This window comes from Podarcis erhardii (genome assembly GCF_964252035.2).
Source record: "Podarcis erhardii genome assembly, chromosome: 15".
In the NCBI taxonomy this organism is placed as follows: Eukaryota; Metazoa; Chordata; class Lepidosauria; order Squamata; family Lacertidae; genus Podarcis; species Podarcis erhardii.
In genome coordinates, this window is record NC_138505.1 from 34,998,852 (window position 1) to 35,018,033 (window position 19,182).

A 19,182-nucleotide genomic window follows, 5' to 3' on the forward strand; every position below is an offset into this window, starting at 1 on the left:
ATGAAGGAATGTAAAGCAACCCCAATATACTTACCTCTTAGCTTTCAATGATTGTTATTTAAGATGATTTTGAATCCATTTTACAAAGAATTTTTTATTATATGACACAGTTAATGCTACTGAAAGGGAGATCTACGTGGCTTTCTCTCTCTCTTTCCTAACAAAGCAAAGTTAAGGTAAAAGCTTCCCCCACAGCTGAAAACCTTCATGTGCTTGATCCTGGAATGAAATCATAACCTTTTTTTGCTTCACGTATAGAGACACCATGAATTTGGTGCTTTCAATACTACAACCAATCCCACCAAGATTCTTTGCCCTTCCCGTCACGCCCAGTTCGCGGTTTTCCCCAAAACAGTAGATGCCAATGTATGCAAGAAACAACAATGCTAGGACAGACCAATCCTCAAGATACTGGAGGCAGAAATCTGAAAACAAAGTGGGTACCAGCAAAAGTGATTCAATAATCCAATCACCATACAATGGCAAAAAGTCCATCATTATTATAGGCCTGCTGAGTGGAGGGAGGGCTTGTAGTTCCCACTGGCAGGAGAAGAAGCCTCCCCCATTGGTTCCCCCCAACCTGGTGCCCTTCAGATGTTTCAGACTACAACTCCCATCACCCCGAACATGCCTATGTTGGCTGGGGCTGATGGGATATCTGCTCACGTAGTCAGTGTCTCTAATTCTCTGGAACTGCATAGCCACCACTGTCTTGATGGGAGCAAACAGATCATTAGACTGCTGCCGTCAGAGAGCTCATCTAGATTCCAATGGAAATGTCAATATAGTGTAAAATGTTTAATGGAACATTAAACTAACAGTGCAACACTACACATGTCTACTCAGAGGTTAAGTCCCATTGAATTCAAGGGGCTTACTCACAAATGAAGGGATGTGGGACTGTAGCCTCATTCCCAGGTAAGAGTGTCTAAGAATATGATCTAACATTGCTACAAATTGTGTACATATTACCATTAGCACCAGTACCTAAGCACATTTATTTGGAAGCAAGTCCTACTTTGAATTCTCCTTTGAATGTGTGTGTTGGCATTAGTGTGTTGGCATAACAGCCTAAAGCTGGAGAGTTTCATCAAGGTCTACCAAATGGCTTCAGAATTGTAACTATAACTATAATAGAGGCAGCAATTTTTAAAAATGTACACTTTAGGTAACTATGAAATTTAGCTTTACATAAATTTAGATTTACAGATTGAGATATACTTGTAGACATTAGGTTTCTGTTTTGTTTTGTTTACAGAGGAGGTAATACCTGGTGCACATATCAGGTAAGGGTGGAAAAAAACCTCACCCTGTGTAAAGAACTGATGCTTGCCATAAAGATATGGTTTAGAACAAAATAATAAAAGAAACTGTAATACCAAATAAAGTGTGGTACACAAAACAAGTTCTTAATATTTGAATATATGCAATTAAAATATCATTAAAATAATGTCCCACATACTAACTGTAGATGACATTTTCTGTACACAATCTTTGAACTGCCTTTCTGCTTAGGAGGCACCCTAGTCTGTCATAATGGCCTTTTTAAGAAACAAAACAAAAAAGCTAATTTGTCTTTATTAGAATGAGCTGGCCAAAGGCTCAGACTTATGTCTTCCCCGTTTCTCTGCCTGAAACACAGGAGAGATGCTGCCCATCACTATAAACAATACTGAGCTAGATGGACCAGTGACATGTCTCAGTATAAAGTAGCTTCCTATGTTCCTATGACCAAAACCTTCCAGTTTTGAACTAAGCCACAATTCCATTATTTCTGAACTCAAAGAGCTATGGTTTGCTCTAACTGCGGTTAGTTAACAAACCAAGATACCAAACCACAGCTTGTTTGTGAAGAACAAGCTATAGTTATAGCAGACCACAGGAGGTCCCACAACTGTGCTTAGTTCAAAGCAGAAGCTGTCCTCCTCTCAGGAGAAAGAGAGAGAAAAATAGTATGTGAGTTAGGCTCTCTAACCTTACAATCAATCATGGTTTGCCATTACATCTGAACCAGACCATTATTTCGAGCACAACCCTTCAGCGCAGGGCATGATAACTCTTTCACTCTATTTTCTGGCACCCACAATTTAATCCAACAATTCATAAGGTCTGTTGTGCATACGTTTGACTACTAAACAGCAAGGTATTTTATTATGCATTTGTAAAGTGTGGTAATTTAAATTGCATAAGAAAGAGAAAAGGTGCAGCGGCAGTTCTGCCCCTTTTTTGTATCTGTATTCAAAAACCTTCAAAATCAAGGACAAAAGGGGGAGGAGAGAGAGAACAGAATTTTAGAAAGAATCCACAGTCATATTCCACAGACACAGAGACCCACACTGTTACTAGGCAGAACGCACAAGGGAACCAAAGACAAGCAAACCAAAGCGAACACATCAAAAGCTGAAAGTTAATGAAATAAGCCAGCAACTTTGAAACAAGAGGTGGGAAAAAGTAACTTCCTCAAAGCTCCATAAACACTCATGCATCTGAAATTTTAAGAGGTTTTACTATTCATTTCTGTTTTTAGATGAAAAGGGATGGGCTCTCAGGGAGTGGGGTGGGGAAATGCAGGTTCTATTTTCAAATACCAAATCTGAATGAGGAAAAAAAGGAATAGTAATAATCACCTGGGATGAAACTACAAGTTTAGAACCATTGAAAAAGTACCTGAAATGGTTGCTGCTGGGATGAAAAAGCAGCAGAAACATTTGGAGGAAGCTGGGTTGCTATAGCAACAGGAGTACCAGTCTGCCCATCCTTTCCTGTCACAACCTTTACCTGAGAGAAGATATTTTGGGGGGAAACAAAAAGGGAAATCATTTTCTTTTCTTCCGTTTTTAAAAAATCTGATCAACACACTCCACTTTGCATTGTATTGATGGTTCCTCGCTGAAGAGGGGATTTTAAGAAAAGGTCCATAGGTGTGATGGGACTTGAACCCACTTTTTTTTTAAGAAAAAAGAGAAGAAATGAGATGTTCTGCTTTGTCTTTATAGACAGCAGAATGGGGCAAGGCACAGGCTACTTGCGACCACTTGCCACCTAAAGTCTCCACTGAAATTTAGAATAGGCAAATAACATGGGTTAACTTGAGATATTGGCTTTCTAACAGACAACAAAATTAGCATGACAGACAGTTCACACTCAGAAGAGCCCCAACATTTATTAAGCAATGAGCATAGCCTGCATTCTCTCCCCTCCTTGCAGCCTCCCCCAAACTCCCATAATAATCAGCCCACCCAGGCAAGGGATGAAGTTGCATTGCTTTAGCAGAAGGTGATAAAAGGAAGGGGGAATAAGAGTGAGGAAATGCACAAAATACAAAGAGAAGGAGGTACCCCCAAAGTGCCTTGTTTTTCAAAAGGAAATGTAACATTGTCAATGTTCCTGGAAGTTTATTACTTGTTTCTTCAAACGTCTTCCATAAGTCCATTTTATTTTTTACAAAGGGGGGAAAAGGTTTTCTTAAATTGAGTGTTAAATAGGGATACCTGCAAAACTGTTATAAATCTAAGTGAAAGGCTTTAAACATCCATTTATGTCACACAGGACCGGTTAAGCAGGTATAAATCATTTTGACCATTCAAAAAGTAAAAGGGTGGCAAATGATATACTGTTGGGGGGGGGGGATATAAGTTAAAATCAGTCTCCTTAAAAATTACTGTCTATAGAAAGGAATGTACTTTATCAAAATTTAAGGAGTGATACATTTGATTTTATGTGCCATGCCACCAGGCCTACTCAGATGAACTTAAATGCCTTTACTCAACCTTTATAATGAATTTTGGAAAGACTTTCTGAAGAATAACCATTTTGAAAATTAGGAGCATCTGTCTTCATAGCAAAAGTTTGAAACCAAAGGGATGCACAACACCAATGAGATAGCTTTTTGCTGCATTTTTCATTAGAATTGATTCTGCAGGAAAACATATTTGATTTTGTTTGACAAGCAAGAGTTGATTCCACATTTAGTGTTCTGAGTATTCATCATGCCTGACAAGCACTTCTGTAAAACTTAGAAACACTGGTCCAAAGTAGTATCACTTTGATTATAAATTGCAGAGGTTCAACCATGTTGAGGTCCTCTACTGTCAAGCAGTACATAAATTTTATGAATTAAATAAACATAGTTGTACTCAGTACTATTTTTCTAGAAAAAGAGGTGCCGAAACTCACTATGAACACCTCCTTCATTAGAATGGCAATAGCGCCCACCTGAGAGGTACTGAAACTGAGTTTGAGCGAGTTCTGGCTGGAAAAAGCCCTGGTTGTACGTACTATTTTTTCAAGCTTGAGCTGGTTATATTTAAGAATGAGTTTTAAGAACTCTCAAGCATTTCAAGCTCCTGAAGGAGGAGTGTCTTGCTCTGAAACCCCTTGAGCTGCAATAAGGAGTTTTATGTGCCTGTTGTCCTTTTTGTTGTTTTTTATTTGGTGTCCTTTTTGTTTTGTTGATTATGTCACTTTTCATTAAAATGAATTTCAAATTGATGTTCACCTGCTTTCCACTCTATAGTTTTGTGAGACCACACAGCCCCCACCATTTTGATGGAAGCAAATAGGTCATTAGAGTACAGTGGTGCCCCGCAAGACGAACGCCTCGCAAGACGGAAAACCCGCTAGACGAAAGGGTTTTCCGTTTTGGAGGCGCTTCGCAAAACGAATTTCCCTATTGGCTTCCTTCGCAAGACGAAAGCCCATAGGGAAATCTCCGGGACAGCGGGGAAGCGCAGCGCGTCTTCCCCACTGTCCTCGGACCTCCTCTGAAGGCTGGCGGTGGGGCGGAGAGACCTCCTCCCGCCGCCAGCCTTGGGATGGCTGCTCCGAAGGCTGGCGGTGGGGCGGAGAGACCTTCTCCCCGCGCCAGCCTTGGGATGGCTGCTCCGAAGGCTGGCGGTGGGGCGGAGAGACCTCCTCCCGCCGCCAGCCTTGGGATGGCTGCTCCGAAGGCTGGCGGTGGGGCGGAGAGACCTTCTCCCCGCGCCAGCCTTCGGATGGCTGGCCTGAAGACTTGCGGTGGGAGGAGGGTTTTCCTTCCCACCGCCAACTTTCAGAATGCTGTTCTGAATGTTGGCGTGGGGAGGAAAAACCCTCCTCCCACCGTAAGCCCCGGGAACAGAGGAGAAGCGCTGCGCGCCTTCCCCTCTGTTCCTGTACCTGTCCTGAAGGCTTGCGGTGGGGCGAAAAGCCCTTCTCCGCACTGCCAGCCTGGCAAGCGGTCTCCATAGGAACGCATTAATTGATTTTCAATGCATTCCTATGGGAAACCGTGCTTCGCAAGACGAAAAACTCGCAAGAAGAAAAAACTTGCGGAACGAATTAATTTCGTATTGCGAGGCACCACTGTACTAACAACTGCCATTAATTAGGTAATCAAGATAGTATTGAAAATGTCAACATATTTACAATACTGAATTGGAAGAAGAGACTGGCTCTTTGGAAATGGTAGTTTGCAAGTCAGCGACTATACATCCTTCACCTATTACAAGGTCTCAGTCCTGAAATTGTTTCAGAGGTATTCCCTGCATATAAGCCTCACTCATGACATTGCAAGCTCCCATTATGTGAGTGACCAATTTGTTCCAAACTGGGGGATTAAAAGGCCTCCAACTCTTCACAAAAGAAAACACTTTGGAGATCTGGCATCACATAAAGAGTCATCTATTGAACTTCCAGTGCCTACTGAAGGCTTTTTTTATCCCAGCAGGCATTTTATATGAAGTTTGATTTTATAATTTTAACTTTTTTTATTCTTTGTATTGTATCTTTGCAAACCAGTTAGAGACTATTGTAGTTAAGGGGTAAATAAATTATTTAAATTAACAAATAAACACATTATTTGGAAGTTTAAAGTAGGTAAACATCGCCTTTAGAATCAATAGTATCATAAATTGGAATACCCTTTGAAATATGGGACCTCCAGAAATCCTGTTTATACCCGAGTTTTACCGGTAAACATTTGTATAAGTATTAGACAATTTACTGCTAAGCTTGCAAAACCATTCAAGTTGCAAATCTCAACGGAATTGACTTCTGAGTGTGCATGTATAAGACTGCATTGTTAATTTGCTTTTTATAAAAAAAGACACAGACTTTAGGCTTGACAGTTTTTGCAAGATAACAACAGAAAGTGGTGTCTGCGCCAGATAGTTACAGATAATGAAGAGTTTAAATTTCTTTTGGAATGCACTTTTTTTAATGTAGCAAAATTAGACACATGGATCAGGATCCCAGTAGCTGCTTACAGCTTTCTTTCACCAGGGCTGATTATAAAAAACACACAAACCATTTTTCAACAGCAGACACCAGAGCCTGCTTGAGAAGTTCAGTTTCAAACTCTGCTATGCAGCAAGAGAGGAGGAAGTTATTTGATAAACAAAGCCCCAGAGTGTATTATTTGCTAATGTGGAACGAGCTATAGGGTTCTTTGTATCCAGGCCTTTATCATTATTTTGCACTACAGTGATACTTGGAGAAACTGGTGGAGCCCTAAATTAAGCCTGCTTCAAGTTTTCACTTGATGTTATTACAAAATCATGGCTGTAATCCTATGCATGCTTACCTGGGTGTAAGCCCCAATTAACATAGTGGGACTTGCTTCTGAGTAACCACACACTGGATAAACCACAAATTACATAGCTGAACCTTCTTTTAACTGACAGCTAAGTTTGCCATTTTAGCTGAGTGCCAGTAAACCTACTGTGCAAATTTATACTCAAGTTTAAGGTTCCTGTGTGAGCATTACTGGTGAGAAAGCAAGCAAACAGAAAACAGAAAAATGCCCTACAACTTCTGCTTCCATGTTAAACCAGCTTTTCTGACACTTTGGTTACAACTAGAAAATATTTATAATATAAAGTGACAATTCCCTAAGGGGTTCCTGAAGGATTCTGCCCTTATTTTTGTAACACTGCAAGCCAGCACATCATAACTTCGTATCATTTTCATATGCGTACCCTGAGCTTGCTCTAAAAAGTTGAGGGCAACATTGCATAGGAATTTTCTCCATTTCCCTCACTTTCTAATTTTATCATAACAACACTGCAAGACAAGTTAAGCTGAGAGATGGCTACTTGTCTGGAGTCACCAACTGGATTTCATGGCTAAAGTAAGAACAGGACTTGAACTCGCATCTTTCTGATCAAACCAATCTACACCACAACCAATCTATGAACAAAACCACAAATAAGATCAAATGGAATTACAAATAACAGCTAAAATTAAGATCCTAAACCTAAGTCCAGCAAATCTGTTTGCAACATCAAAACACCAAACCTTAAAGACAAATGCTAAAGGATATGCTGCGCCACCTACTGGCCTAATAAATCTTGCAACCCAATCGTGCTTCGTACTCCAATGCAAATCTAGCTGATTTCAAATGTACTGAGTTCCAAGTATGCACGCTACAGACTGCAGAATTAAAAATCAAATAACTGGTATAAATAATTCTAGGCTTCAGTAGGTTTCTAAATTATTGGAACAGCAAGTTCCTACCTCATCATTGATAACCTCAGATTGTTCCTCTTCCTCCTCTTCCTCCAAATCCAAGTCATTCTGCCTGAGGTATGCTTGCAACGCCGCACAAGGCTTCTTCTTGAAAGCTAAGAAATCCATCATATTTCCATGCAGGTGTTGCAGGAAAAACAACTCAATCAAATACTCTTTGAAAGCGTCTTTCAACACCTCCATTTCCTTGAGGTGGTGGTCCAAACATTGCTTTCTCAGCTGAGCGGTTTCTTGAGTGGCTGGGGGGATCTCCTCCAGTTTCTTTGTTTTTTTCACCACAGCACTTACTGAAGGAGTAAGAGGGAGGCTTGTCAGCCCCTGTGGCATGCTGGCCCGGGAAGGGCTTGTGGGAGGTGGCGGCGATGTCATTCCAAAAGCAGAAGCTCCTCCAACCCCAGCTATCAGCCCACTAGAAGTCCGGTCATATCCCAGGGATCTGCTCAACTGCTGACCTTGGAGAACCTGCTGCTGTTGCTGCATGCCTTGGATGATGTTGCTGATATGAGGCGGCAGGTTATTTGTTGCAATGTGACCAGGGCTAGGTAAAGGTTGGATATTTGCTCCACTAGCGACGGGACTTTGTGGTCCAAGGTGGTGTATGGTGCCACCGGTTTGCGAGTGGGGCTGCGACAGCCTACGTTCTCGAACCGCAGCAGGTGCTCCGGAAGATGAAAGCTGCACCTGAGCTGTGGTGCCTTGAGATATCTGGGTGATGCCGGAGCCTTCCTGATACACAAAGTGCCCGCCATTTGAAGGGCTCAAACTAATCTGTCTCACGAGAACGCTCGCATCAACAAAGCCTCGTGTCGGGCTCTGGCTGCACATCCCCAAGCCAGGCCCTGGAGTGCCCGCCCGAACATTTGATATGGACTGCACTGGCATAGAGCTAGGCTGCGTGGGGCTCTGAGACTGAGCCTGTGGCGGCAACGGCGAAGTAACTTGAATGTAGGAGGGGGACCCATGCTCAAACCTCCTTTGCTGAGGGCTGAACTGGAAACTCGGGGAGGTCGGACTCGGGATCGGCAATGGAGTAAGCGTGATCTGCTGGTTTCCTGTCGCAACCGGTCCAACATTCTGCAGGGTAATGTTCACATTCTGCCCAGCGACTGGGCTTCTGCTCATTATAAACTGCTGGATTTGGTAACTGGGAGACTGTGGTGCTGATGGGCTTGCTGAAGGAGCAAAAGAAGGTGCTGGGGACTGGGGCAGGTTCGCCTGTTGGTCTTCACCCTCGCTGCCAGTGAAGGAGCGGGACCTTTGGAGCTGGCGTTGGGCATTTTGAGGACCATTGCCATGGTGCATTATCACCTTTTTAATGTTCTCAATGTCTAAAGGGAAATTTAGAAAAGTTCATTAAGCAACACAGTAAAGACAGCATTCCTCCAGTGTTTTCCCAGGCTTGTCTTTCCACTCCCTTTGTGCCCTCAACCACTTTTGAAATTAAATGATTGTGAGGGGTTTTTAAAGATTTCCCCGAGTTTCCAGTCCAGGCTTTTTTATGTTACCCTGGAAAATGCACGTATGTACCTTGATGGAACTATAGAAATAAATGTATTTAATTTCTTTCCAACTTTTCCAAATTATTTAAACAGATGAGCTCCAGGTGACTGCTACTAGATCTATTACCACTAGTTGCACCTTTCAAGTGTAAGACAAGAAAGGAAAGGTTAATATTTTCCTGGATAGTACTGCATACTCTGTTAAATGTTTTATGCTGAACCACAACAGAAGGATTAAAATTGTTTTCTGCAGTTACTATCTCATTTTTATGATGTGAAACATAAATAGAAGCATGAAATGGCATCTTAAAACCAAACACATTTATTATGACTTTCACGTCTGTGGACAATATGATGCACGAAGTCTTATTCAAGTTGCTAATAACTTGGGTGTAGGAACTGCCACCGTTAATGTGCTTATTCAGCATTTTATTTCTCTCTAACCTCTTTCTACAATCTTTCCCCGCTTCAACTCAGGGCAGCGCCTCACACATCTGAAGGACAGGACTCTAGCAGACCTTGAAAGCTTATGTCATAATACATCTGTTATTGTTTTGTTGTTTTGCTACTTCACAGGGTTGTTGTGGGTGTTTTAAAAAACAGAGAGGGAGAGAGAACCACATTCACTTGCCTCTGAATAACAGCAGCAGGTTCCCAAAGCACTAATAAAAATAAAATAATTCTTAAATATTTAATTAATAAGTGATTTCCAGGCGGTAGCTCTGCAGCTATTGAACTCCCTTCTAGTTAACATTTGTGAGGCCCCTTCAGTTCTAGTATTCAGGAAAGCCTTAAAAATCTCATGCTTCTGATACAGAAGACTGTAGTCCACAAAAGCTTGTGCCATAATAAATTTGGTCACCTTTAAGGAGCCACAAGATTCTCTGTAGGTTTTTGCTGAAACAAACTTAAAATAAATGTCACTGTGGGAGTTAAAACCTTATTTTTGCTAATTTTCTTTCCTTAAGGAAAAAAAAATTGGTGTCTTAATCTAGTACAGCATCATTTTCTCTGCACCCAGGAGCACTTTGACAAGTCTATCCAGACATGTAATTTAATTACTTACATTTAATTTGTAAAACGTTTAAACAAATCTGAATTTTAAAAATTATTCTATGCATGCTTTTTGGTGGAGTTTAGTTGTATTTTATTGACAATTTTATTATGCATGGCACTTAAAAGATCTATTTGATTAAGGAGTTCATGATCCTTTTAAAATGAATCATATAAATCTGTACTCTTGTCTGAATGGTTCTGTTACTTTTATTTCTCCAAGTCATTGTGTAAGGGTTTGGCTGTGAGAAGCGAATGATCGATGACACCCAAAGCAACAGCTCTCTACGCCCATAACATATCAATATTAACAACAATACAAAAAAAAATAGGCATAGAAACACAAGAAAATTCCTTAAACAAGTCAGACAATTGGGTCCATCTAGGTTGGTACAGCTACAGCAGCACCTCTCAACCTTGGGGTGCTGTTGGACTACAACTCCCATCATCCTTGGCTATAGGACCTGCTAACCAGGGATGATGGGCGTTGTAGTCCAACAACACCCTAGCCTTGGGAAAGGCTGTTCTAAAGTGTGGTGTGGTGGTTAGTGTTAGCGGACTAAGAACCTGGGTTCAGATCCCCAGTCACAAAACACAGTGGGCTTGCCCTTGGGGCCAGTTGCGTTCTCTCGGCTTAGCCTACCTCTCAGGGTTGTTGCAGGGGGTTAAATGAGAACCATGTGTGCCACCTTGAGCTCCTTGGGGAGAGAAAAACAGGGCATAAAAGCAATAAACCAGGCATCCCCAAACTTGGCCTGCCAGATGTTTTGGGACAACAATTCCCATCATCCCTGACCACTGGTCCTGTTAGCTAGGGATGATGCGAGTTGTAGTCCCAAAACATCTGGTGGGCCGAGTTTGCGGGTGCCTGCAATAAAAAAAAAAACAAATGCAATGACTGGCTCTCCAGGGTTTCAGTTTGGCTCTTCTCCTCCCAGCCTACCTGGCCTGATCCTGGGACACCCTGCGTGCAAAGCGGATGCCCTAAACCGCGGCCACGGACCGGCACAACCCTTCCCTCCCTACCACTGTTGAGACCAGGATGCTGGGGATACAGGAGCCGCTGGCCCGATCCGGCAGGGCGAAAAAAGTCCCCTCACCCTGTCGCGAAAGCGCCCGAGTAACCCACCCGGCAGAAAAAGCTCTCCCTTGGGAGCCTGGAGCGGCGTTTGCGTTCTCTTGCCGGCGGGACCGGCCCTTCTTGGCCCTTCCCGGCGCCCGTTAACTCCCTCAGGCGCGCGCGAGAGGGGGAAAAAAAGGGGGGGGAGGTCCGAGTTCGAGGCCTGGCTCGGTTCTCAGGCCGGGCCTAGAGCGGCCTAGGCACCTCGGTCCTCACACACAAGCCGCCAAGACCTCCCGGGACCGGCCGGCTCTACCTTGTCTCTCCGGCGAGGCGTCAACCCGCTGCGCTCCAGTCAAGGCGCCTCCCCAACTCGTCCCTCCCGCTCCGAGCCGGGCCCTGCTTCTGCCATCCGCCTCCTGACAGGAAACTGGCGGGGGAAGAGGAGGAGGAGGAAACAAAAAAAAGAGAGAGAGACGCATGCGCATCAGCTGGTTGTACGGGCGCCGGTGAGGGTCAATTCGTGAGACGTCGCGCCGGTCAACCCGGGTAAATGCGCTTACTCCAGCCTCACCCCAACCTCGCCCGCCCGCCCAGCTCCACTAGTTGGCTTCGGGTTGGAGAAATGCGCATGCGAATAGAGGCTCCGCCCAGCGTGAACGTAAAGTACGTTCTCTAGGCGCGGGGAAGGGACGGCCCTGACGGCGCATGTGCCAAAGTGTGACAGAAAAGGAGGGGGAAGGAGGGAGGGAGGGGGAAGGAGGGAGAGAAAGAATCTGAATTGGTACATGCGCACTAGTTGTTTTCTGCATAATTTTAGACTCGGGTTTAAAAATTAAATAGCCATTTTAAAAAATCTGCTATAATTCCTGATTGTAAAATCAAGCAGTAAATGCCAGCAATTTTTAAGAGTGCGATGTGCACCACTTCAATCAAATACAATAGATAATAATCCATAGTAAGCATTCAACTTGAAAGAACATTGAAAACAGATGAATAAATCCACTAAAAGAAATGGGGAGAATAATAAATTCTCAATTATTTTTATTTATTGGATATATTCATCTTTCTTTTTTTACTGTGATAACCCAAAGCCGCCCAGAGTGGCTGGGGAAACCCTGCCAGATAGGCGGGGTATAAATAATATTTTTTTATCATTATTATATTATAATTCAAAACCGGCATCGAAGAAAAACAAAGAAAAATCTGAAAGGCAATCCTTTAAAAACGAGGCAAGATTGAAACTTCCCAGCCACTCAAAAGGAGGCCACAGAATTCAGAGCCCAAAGTCTGGCACCTAAAGCTGTATATCAGTGCTTTTCTTCTGGGGGTACTGAAGGATAGGTATTTCCAGCACTTTTTTCCAGAAGAAAAACACTGTACAGTATACAATTATGGTACCTGGTGAGTCTCCCTGGAGGATTTAACTAAGTACAGGGCAGTGCAGTTTACAATTTTTTGGGGGGGGGTGGAATCCAGAAACTACAGATAATCCCTCCCTCAGTTACATTCTTATAGCCTGGGAGAGGGGCAGAGTATGTTAGAATTCCCGGCGAAGGCAGGATGTTTGTGTTACCGTGTTCCGTGAAGTGGGACTATTGTCCTTTTTCTTTTTGCTGTCTGATGCTAGAAAGAGGGAGCCATGTTGCAGTGGTCCATGTGTGTTTATATGTAAATAAAGTAGATTAGCCAAAATGCTGAGTTGCTGAGGTCTGTCACGCAAGCATGTGGATCCCTAAGTGTGCCTGTGTCGGTTGGCATTAGTTGCTGTGATGTTCGGGCTGAAGAAAGCTTTTGAAGCTCCCGAAAGAAAGACCAGGAGGGAGGGAACATGCCAGTCGGGCATGTGTCTCTGCTGGGGTCCTACTCAAGTATAGGCTGAACTCCTGACAGAGTAAACTCCATTTTCTTTCCTGTTACTCCATTTAAATACTTGCTTTTTTTTTTTTTTTTTTTTTGAAGGAGCAAAATTAAATACTTAAGCCAGTGGCAAATGTGGGACATAGTTTCTATACATGATCTTTTTGAAGGGGCAGCTCCCAAATTAGGTCAACTTGGGTACGATATGAGTAAACTGGTCCCAGTTACATCAGTCTTTTCTTTATCTCAAACCAAAATAGCAGGAATCAGGCTATTAGGTCTTTTAACAGGATTTGACCAACTGATGCTTTTGACTTTACAATGAAAGTTCTGGCATCAAACATTTACAATGGGACAATGGAAACAGCCCAAAGTTTAAAAGAATAATGGGCACAAAACTTGTTGGAGGGATGGGAGGCATATTTCCTACATATGCTGGGAATGCCAATTTGTGCATGGGTCTTGACAGGGCATCTTTAAAAAATACTGTATAGTCTTATTGTAAAGAAGGAAATACAGATGGCTCCAAAATTAGTATCATTATCAAATCTTTCATTGTCAAAATGTCCACATCCTATATAAGGAAATGCTTCTTCTTGTTTTTATCAGGGTATCATGGTATTTACTGGTTGAAAAATGCTGGAAATACTCTAAAGATCCATCATTAGAAGCTTGGTATAATAAAGTTTGCATTTTTATATTAGCAGAAAAACTAACTAAATCAAGGCCTGGCATAAAGACAAAAACAGGAAATGGATTCATAATATTAATGAACAGGATGAGATGAGGAAAATATCAAAGACTCAAGGAGAATTGTGCAAAGGAATGCTTTATTTAATAATATATTAATATAATATTCAATATGAATAACTATCAAACTTTTTATTACTGTATTCAATTAACAAATAATGATCTACTTTATTACATCAGACACAGCATTAAAAAAATTAAAAAGCACCATCTTGGACTTCAAAGTTCAGAAATTATATATGTATCTATATCTAAATAAATATCTAATAAAGTGTGGATGAATGAAAAATATGAACATTAATAGGTAATGCCTTAAAGGTAAAGGTAAAGGTCCCCCTGACAATTAGGTCCAGTCACGGGCGACTCTGGGGTTGCGGTGCTCATCTTGCTTTACTGGCCAAGGGAGCTGGTGTTTGTCCGCAGACAGCTTCTGGGTCATGTGGCCAGCATAACTAAGCCGCTTCTGGCAAACCAGAGCAGCGCATGGAAACGCCGTTTACCTTCCTGCCAGAGCGGTACATATTTATCTACTTGCACTTGACGTGCTTTCAAACTGCTAGGGGGGCAGGAGCTGGGACTGAACAACAGGAGCTCACCCCGTTGCAGGAATTCGAACCACCGACCTTCTGATTAGCAAGCCCTAGGCTCTGTGGTTTAGATCACAGCGCCACCCGCATCCCTATAGGTAATGCCTTAGATGCATACAAATTATTTACAGCTGCTTGGCTTGAACAGCACTAATTACAAGAACAGCACTAATGGTTCCTTCAACTAAAGCTTTGTTCCTTTCACAAACTTCAGAGTTTAGATGCCACCAGGAAGTTCCATTTCTAGCAGGTGTGTTGGAAACTTGGCTTAACTGCAGAATGAGTCCAATCATACAAATAGGGTTGCTATGGCTGAACATGATGTGGAGCCATAATCTCTCATCAGCATGAATACCGCAGCTGTGATCAAAGTGCCTAAAGAAATAATAATTAAAAAACAACAGAGGAGTATTAACTATATATGAATAGAAAATCAAAACACCACTTTTTTTGTCTTCATATATAAATAAATCTATGGCCTTTTAAACTGTGGGGTATTGTTTCTTTTTTTTACTACGGTATGTATTTTTGTGGGGTGGGACTATTGTAAACTGCCGTTTGATCCTCAAATGAAGGGCAGAATAGATATTTAATAAATAAAATAAACATATATAACTTTATGTATTCATTTATTAAATTTATCTCCCAAGGGGACCTAGGGCAGCAGGACACAGAAAAGTGATAAAACAATTCAACTAAAAGTAAAATTAAAAAGTTGTCTAAAAACAACCACATACTCTTGAAGCTAATCATTTTCATGGTTGCCAAGAACAGTATCTTTCAGTCATCAAGTGCCTGGGTAAACAAGAATATCTTTAAATTGCTCCTGAAAGTGAATAGTGAGGGATACAGATGTGTTTCACCAGGGAGGGCATTCCACAAATGGGAAACCACCACCGAAAAGGCCCTGACATAGGTCAACACCAGCTGGGCAACATCCAGTTGCAGCAGCACCATCAGGGCATCCCCTGCCAATCTTAGGACCCAGTACGGTTGATACTGGGGAATACTCTATGAAGAATTAGTGCCTGAATTTTCCTGCTACTCTGGTGCTCCTCTTCTCTTTTTCACTATCAGGGACACTTGCAGTATACGATGTAACTCATGCTCAGAGTAGACCCATTTAAGCACATTTATTTAAATGGTTATTCTTATCCAAGTATGACTTAGCTGGATGTCACCTTCCTCTGCAGCCAGTATGAAAACACACAACAGTAGCCTCTTTGCAGATTGTTCTGCTAGCCTTTAAGCCAGGCATAGGCAAACTCAGCCCTCCAGATGTTTTGGGACTACAATTCCCATGATGCCCTAGCTAACAGGACCAGTGGTCAGGGATGATGGGAGTTGTAGTCCCAAAACATATGGAGGGCCGAGTTTGCCTATGCCTGCTTTAAGCTAATCTGCTATCATGGGCTTCCTTACAAAGCTGCATTAAATAAACCAATCAACTTTTCAACCCGCTACACTCTCAAAGGCAGTCAGCCAACCTGGCAACCACCACCAACTGCAAAGATGTGGGATAATTATTAAAGATTACTTTTTTGCTAAGCCCCAGATCTCATGTCCCTTTCTCCTGATTTTGCTCACAGAGAGGTTGGGTATGCTGTAAAGCTGCAATCCATCGCCGTAATTTGCCAATACAGCGGTACCTCAGTCTACGAACAGTCCTCTTAACGGACTATTCGGGTCACGAACTCCGCAAAACCAGAAGTATTGTTCCAGTTAGCGAACTTTACCTCAGTCAATGAACAGTGGAAGGGCACTGGTGGCGGGAGGCCTCATTAGGGAAAGCACGCCTCAGTTTAAGAACGGCTTCAGTGTAAGAACGGACCTCCGGAATGGATTAAGTTTGTAAACCAAGGTAGCACTGTATGCATTCTGTACATGTGCTGCGTCATGCCTGCGCCCAGAGTCTTGTACAGTGGTGCCTCGCAAGACGAAATTAATCCGTTCCGTGAGGCTCTTCGTATAGCGGTTTTTTCGTCTTGCGAAGCAAGCCCATTGACAGCTTAGCGGATTAGCGCTATTAGCGGTTTAGCGGCTTTTAGCGATCAGCTGTTAAGCTGCTTATCAGCGGATCATCTGATAAGCGGCTTAGCGGCTTAGGAAAAGGGGGGAAAAGGGGGAAAAAACCCGCAGGAACTCGCAAGACATTTTCGTCTTGCGAAGCAAGCCCATAGGGAAATTCGTTTTGCGAAGCGCCTCCAAAACGGAAAACCCTTTCATCTAGCGGGTTTTCCGTCTTGCGAGGCGTTCGTCTTGCAGGGCACCACTGTAAGTACCTACCATCAGATGAATGTTTGCTCAAATTGTAGACCCCAATGGGAACCAAACATCCTACTGGGGAGGGATATGAGCATGATTTCAATATATCCTCAGGCAATGCCAAAGCACTCTACTGGTCAGAGAGCCTCTGGAGTAAGGTAGAGGAAAACAAGTGCTAAAACAGACGCTCAAGACTAATTACCCACCACAGTACTGGTAGATTATATTACCATAATAGTAATATTTTTTTTATTTGTACCCTGCCCATGTGACCGGGTCGCCCCAGCCCCTCTGGGTAGCTTCCAGCGTATACAGAAACATAACAAAATGCAATTCAAAATTCAGTGCTGTTAGACAACCGCCACACTGGAATGCTGCAAGGAATAAAGATATTGAGGCCACCATCACATGCACATCACATGCTTCCTTTAATCACTTTACCTCTCTTATTGCATTTTTAAAGCACCATGCAGAAAGGACAGCAGCTCAGTGGGAATGCACCTGCTTTGCACGCAGAAGGCCCCAACAGAGATCCTGATTAAGACAGAAGAGGGCCTTCGCTTCTGTGCCACTTCGTGTCTTCTGGGTAGTGAATGCAAGGCTGGGGGGGGGGGGACTCTCCCGGTGGAACTTCAGCCTGCTCCATACCAACTGCAGAAGTCGTGTGTGTCCCCCCCCCCCTTCCTGCAGAGGGAAAAGGAAAGGCAGTCATGCTAATGATGCTAATACCACCTCAGTATCTAACATTAAATACCTCACCCGCCCTTGCACCAAGCCTACCTACCCATTAAACACGCTCACCCCTCTCGAAAGATTGCATTTGGTCTGTCCTGCCACCGCCCCGCGGGGGATTCACGGTGGGCGATGCCATTGGAAGGACACCGTAGGGGGGAGGGCGTGCGCGCGCAAGCTCTCCCCTTCCACAAGATACTATTGCGAGCTCGGGAAGGAGGGGCTGCGCGAGCTCAAGGTGCCATTGGCCGGCGCCGCGCGAGAGCTCTCGCGGTATTGGGCAAGCGGTAGTGACTGTTAGAGCAGCCGGCCTATCACAAGCTCAGCAAATAACAGGACGGGCGGGCGAGTAAAGGTACGGTAAGCCAGCAGGGACGCAATAAGGAGCGTCATACGCGATGCGCGTTCTCTTTCCCACGATGCATGACGGATTGGAAGCCATGAACCATGACGTTTGAGACGTCATATTACGTCACAAGTCACCCCCCCACACACACACTAAATTCCCCCTCCTCTCAGAAGTGGCTTTTACACCACTGAGGTGCAGCTGTTAAGGCTGTTGGGCTAAGGCAGAGGCTTAAGGTGACCTGGAGCCAGCTGCTTTCTGTCAGTGTAGCCTGAGCCTACCCAGCAGAGTTCTTGTGAGGATAAAATGGGTGAGGGAAGAAATAGGAACCATATTATTACATACATACATACATACATACATACATACGTTTGTTTAAACCCTGACAGACTCAAGGCTGCTTACAGACAAAAAAAAAATAACTGCTAAAAACACAGAACAAAACTTTTTTTTAAAGTATCATTGATACAATTGAAACCATATAGATATTTATAATCTATTAAAAACTATACAGTATAAGTTGTCTTGAGCTCCTTATGAGGAAAGGCAGGATATAAATCTCTTTAATGCATAATAAACAAACCTGGCAGCAACTGAATGCCTGCTGTAGTATATATTCAGATGAAAAACAACTGACAGGGCTATTTCACAGAGAGAGAACCATGGGAGTTGTAATTATTGTGAGGAAATTATTGTTGGGAAATCTTTGAAAAGCAAACTTTCAAGGTGGACTATTAATTCCTCCCCACCCCCCGCTTTACTACCATCAACTCCGTCCTCCACAACAACTCAGTGAGGAAGTCCAGGCTGAGAAATAGCAATCGCCCCCGAACCATTCAGTAGAGTCGCTGGCCAAAGAACAATTTAAACGTGGGCCTCTGCAAACCTAGCCTAAACCATGACACCACACTTCACTTTCAGACACAGATCCCTACCTCCTCTGAAATGAAAGTCGCACATATAAATGAGAAAACATATTTTGGCTGCCTGCAAAGCACATTCTTAAAGCACACACCCCACCTTACAAAAGAATCCTGGGAACTGTAGCACTGTGGGGTAAACTACAGTTCTCAGCAGTGTTTTTTTCGGGGGGGGGACGCATACCCCTAAACATTTTGTGAATCTAAGTTTGGTCTCATTGAGGGACAGTATTTCAATATGAGTAGGAAAATGAGAGTACCCCTAAACATTTTTTTTTGGGGGGGAGCACTGGTTCTCAGTATTCTTCTTAGGGTGTCTGTGCAGGTTGTGTGAGAGTGCTATGTGTATATGACCGGTGCAGCTTAGCAGTTAATGATACAGTCACAAAGTGTGTGCAAAGCCTTCTGCCTTCAGGTGTCAAGGAGGAAGCTGCCCCATTGCCATTACTGAAGCAAGATCCCACTGAGAGCCTGTGCGGTGTAGCGGTTAGGATGCTGAACTAGGATCTAGGAAAACAGGGTCCAAATCTGCACTCAAGCCACAAAGCTCACTGTGTCCTTGGGCCAGTCACTGTCTCTCAGCATTGTTGCAACAATTTAACTT

The 19,182-nt window shown here is 43.2% G+C and overlaps 1 protein-coding gene and 1 long non-coding RNA gene across 24 annotated transcripts in view; both read right to left on the reverse strand.

Annotated features, from left to right (window-relative positions):
• The window catches only part of EP400 (E1A binding protein p400), a 76,752-nt gene extending 65,184 nt beyond the window's left edge, over window positions 1-11,568 (reverse strand). For 16 of the 20 annotated variants that reach the window (XM_081842669.1, XM_081842678.1, XM_081842672.1 and 13 more), the window contains exons 1-3: window positions 11,435-11,568; window positions 7,495-8,834; window positions 2,668-2,778 (exon numbers count right to left, since the gene is read on the reverse strand). In XM_081842669.1, the coding sequence (XP_081698795.1) occupies window positions 2,668-2,778; window positions 7,495-8,808 (1,425 nt within the window). In that variant the 5' untranslated portion in view covers window positions 8,809-8,834; window positions 11,435-11,568. The remainder of the gene's footprint in view (window positions 1-2,667; window positions 2,779-7,494; window positions 8,835-11,434) is intronic. The other 4 variants (XM_081842671.1, XM_081842673.1, XM_081842674.1 and 1 more) reach the window with 1 other exon arrangement.
• Window positions 11,569-13,789: 2,221 nt separating this feature from the next.
• Window positions 13,790-18,062, reverse strand: LOC309330961. Of its 4 annotated transcripts, none has more exons than XR_014151666.1 (3): window positions 17,382-18,062; window positions 17,022-17,260; window positions 13,790-14,690 (listed from the first exon to the last, which is right to left on the reverse strand). It is a non-coding gene; the product is annotated as an uncharacterized lncRNA (long non-coding RNA). The 4 variants fall into 4 exon arrangements; XR_014151667.1 differs by having other exon boundaries at window positions 17,022-17,264; XR_014151668.1 differs by having other exon boundaries at window positions 17,365-18,061.
• Between the last annotated feature and the right edge of the window lie 1,120 nt (window positions 18,063-19,182).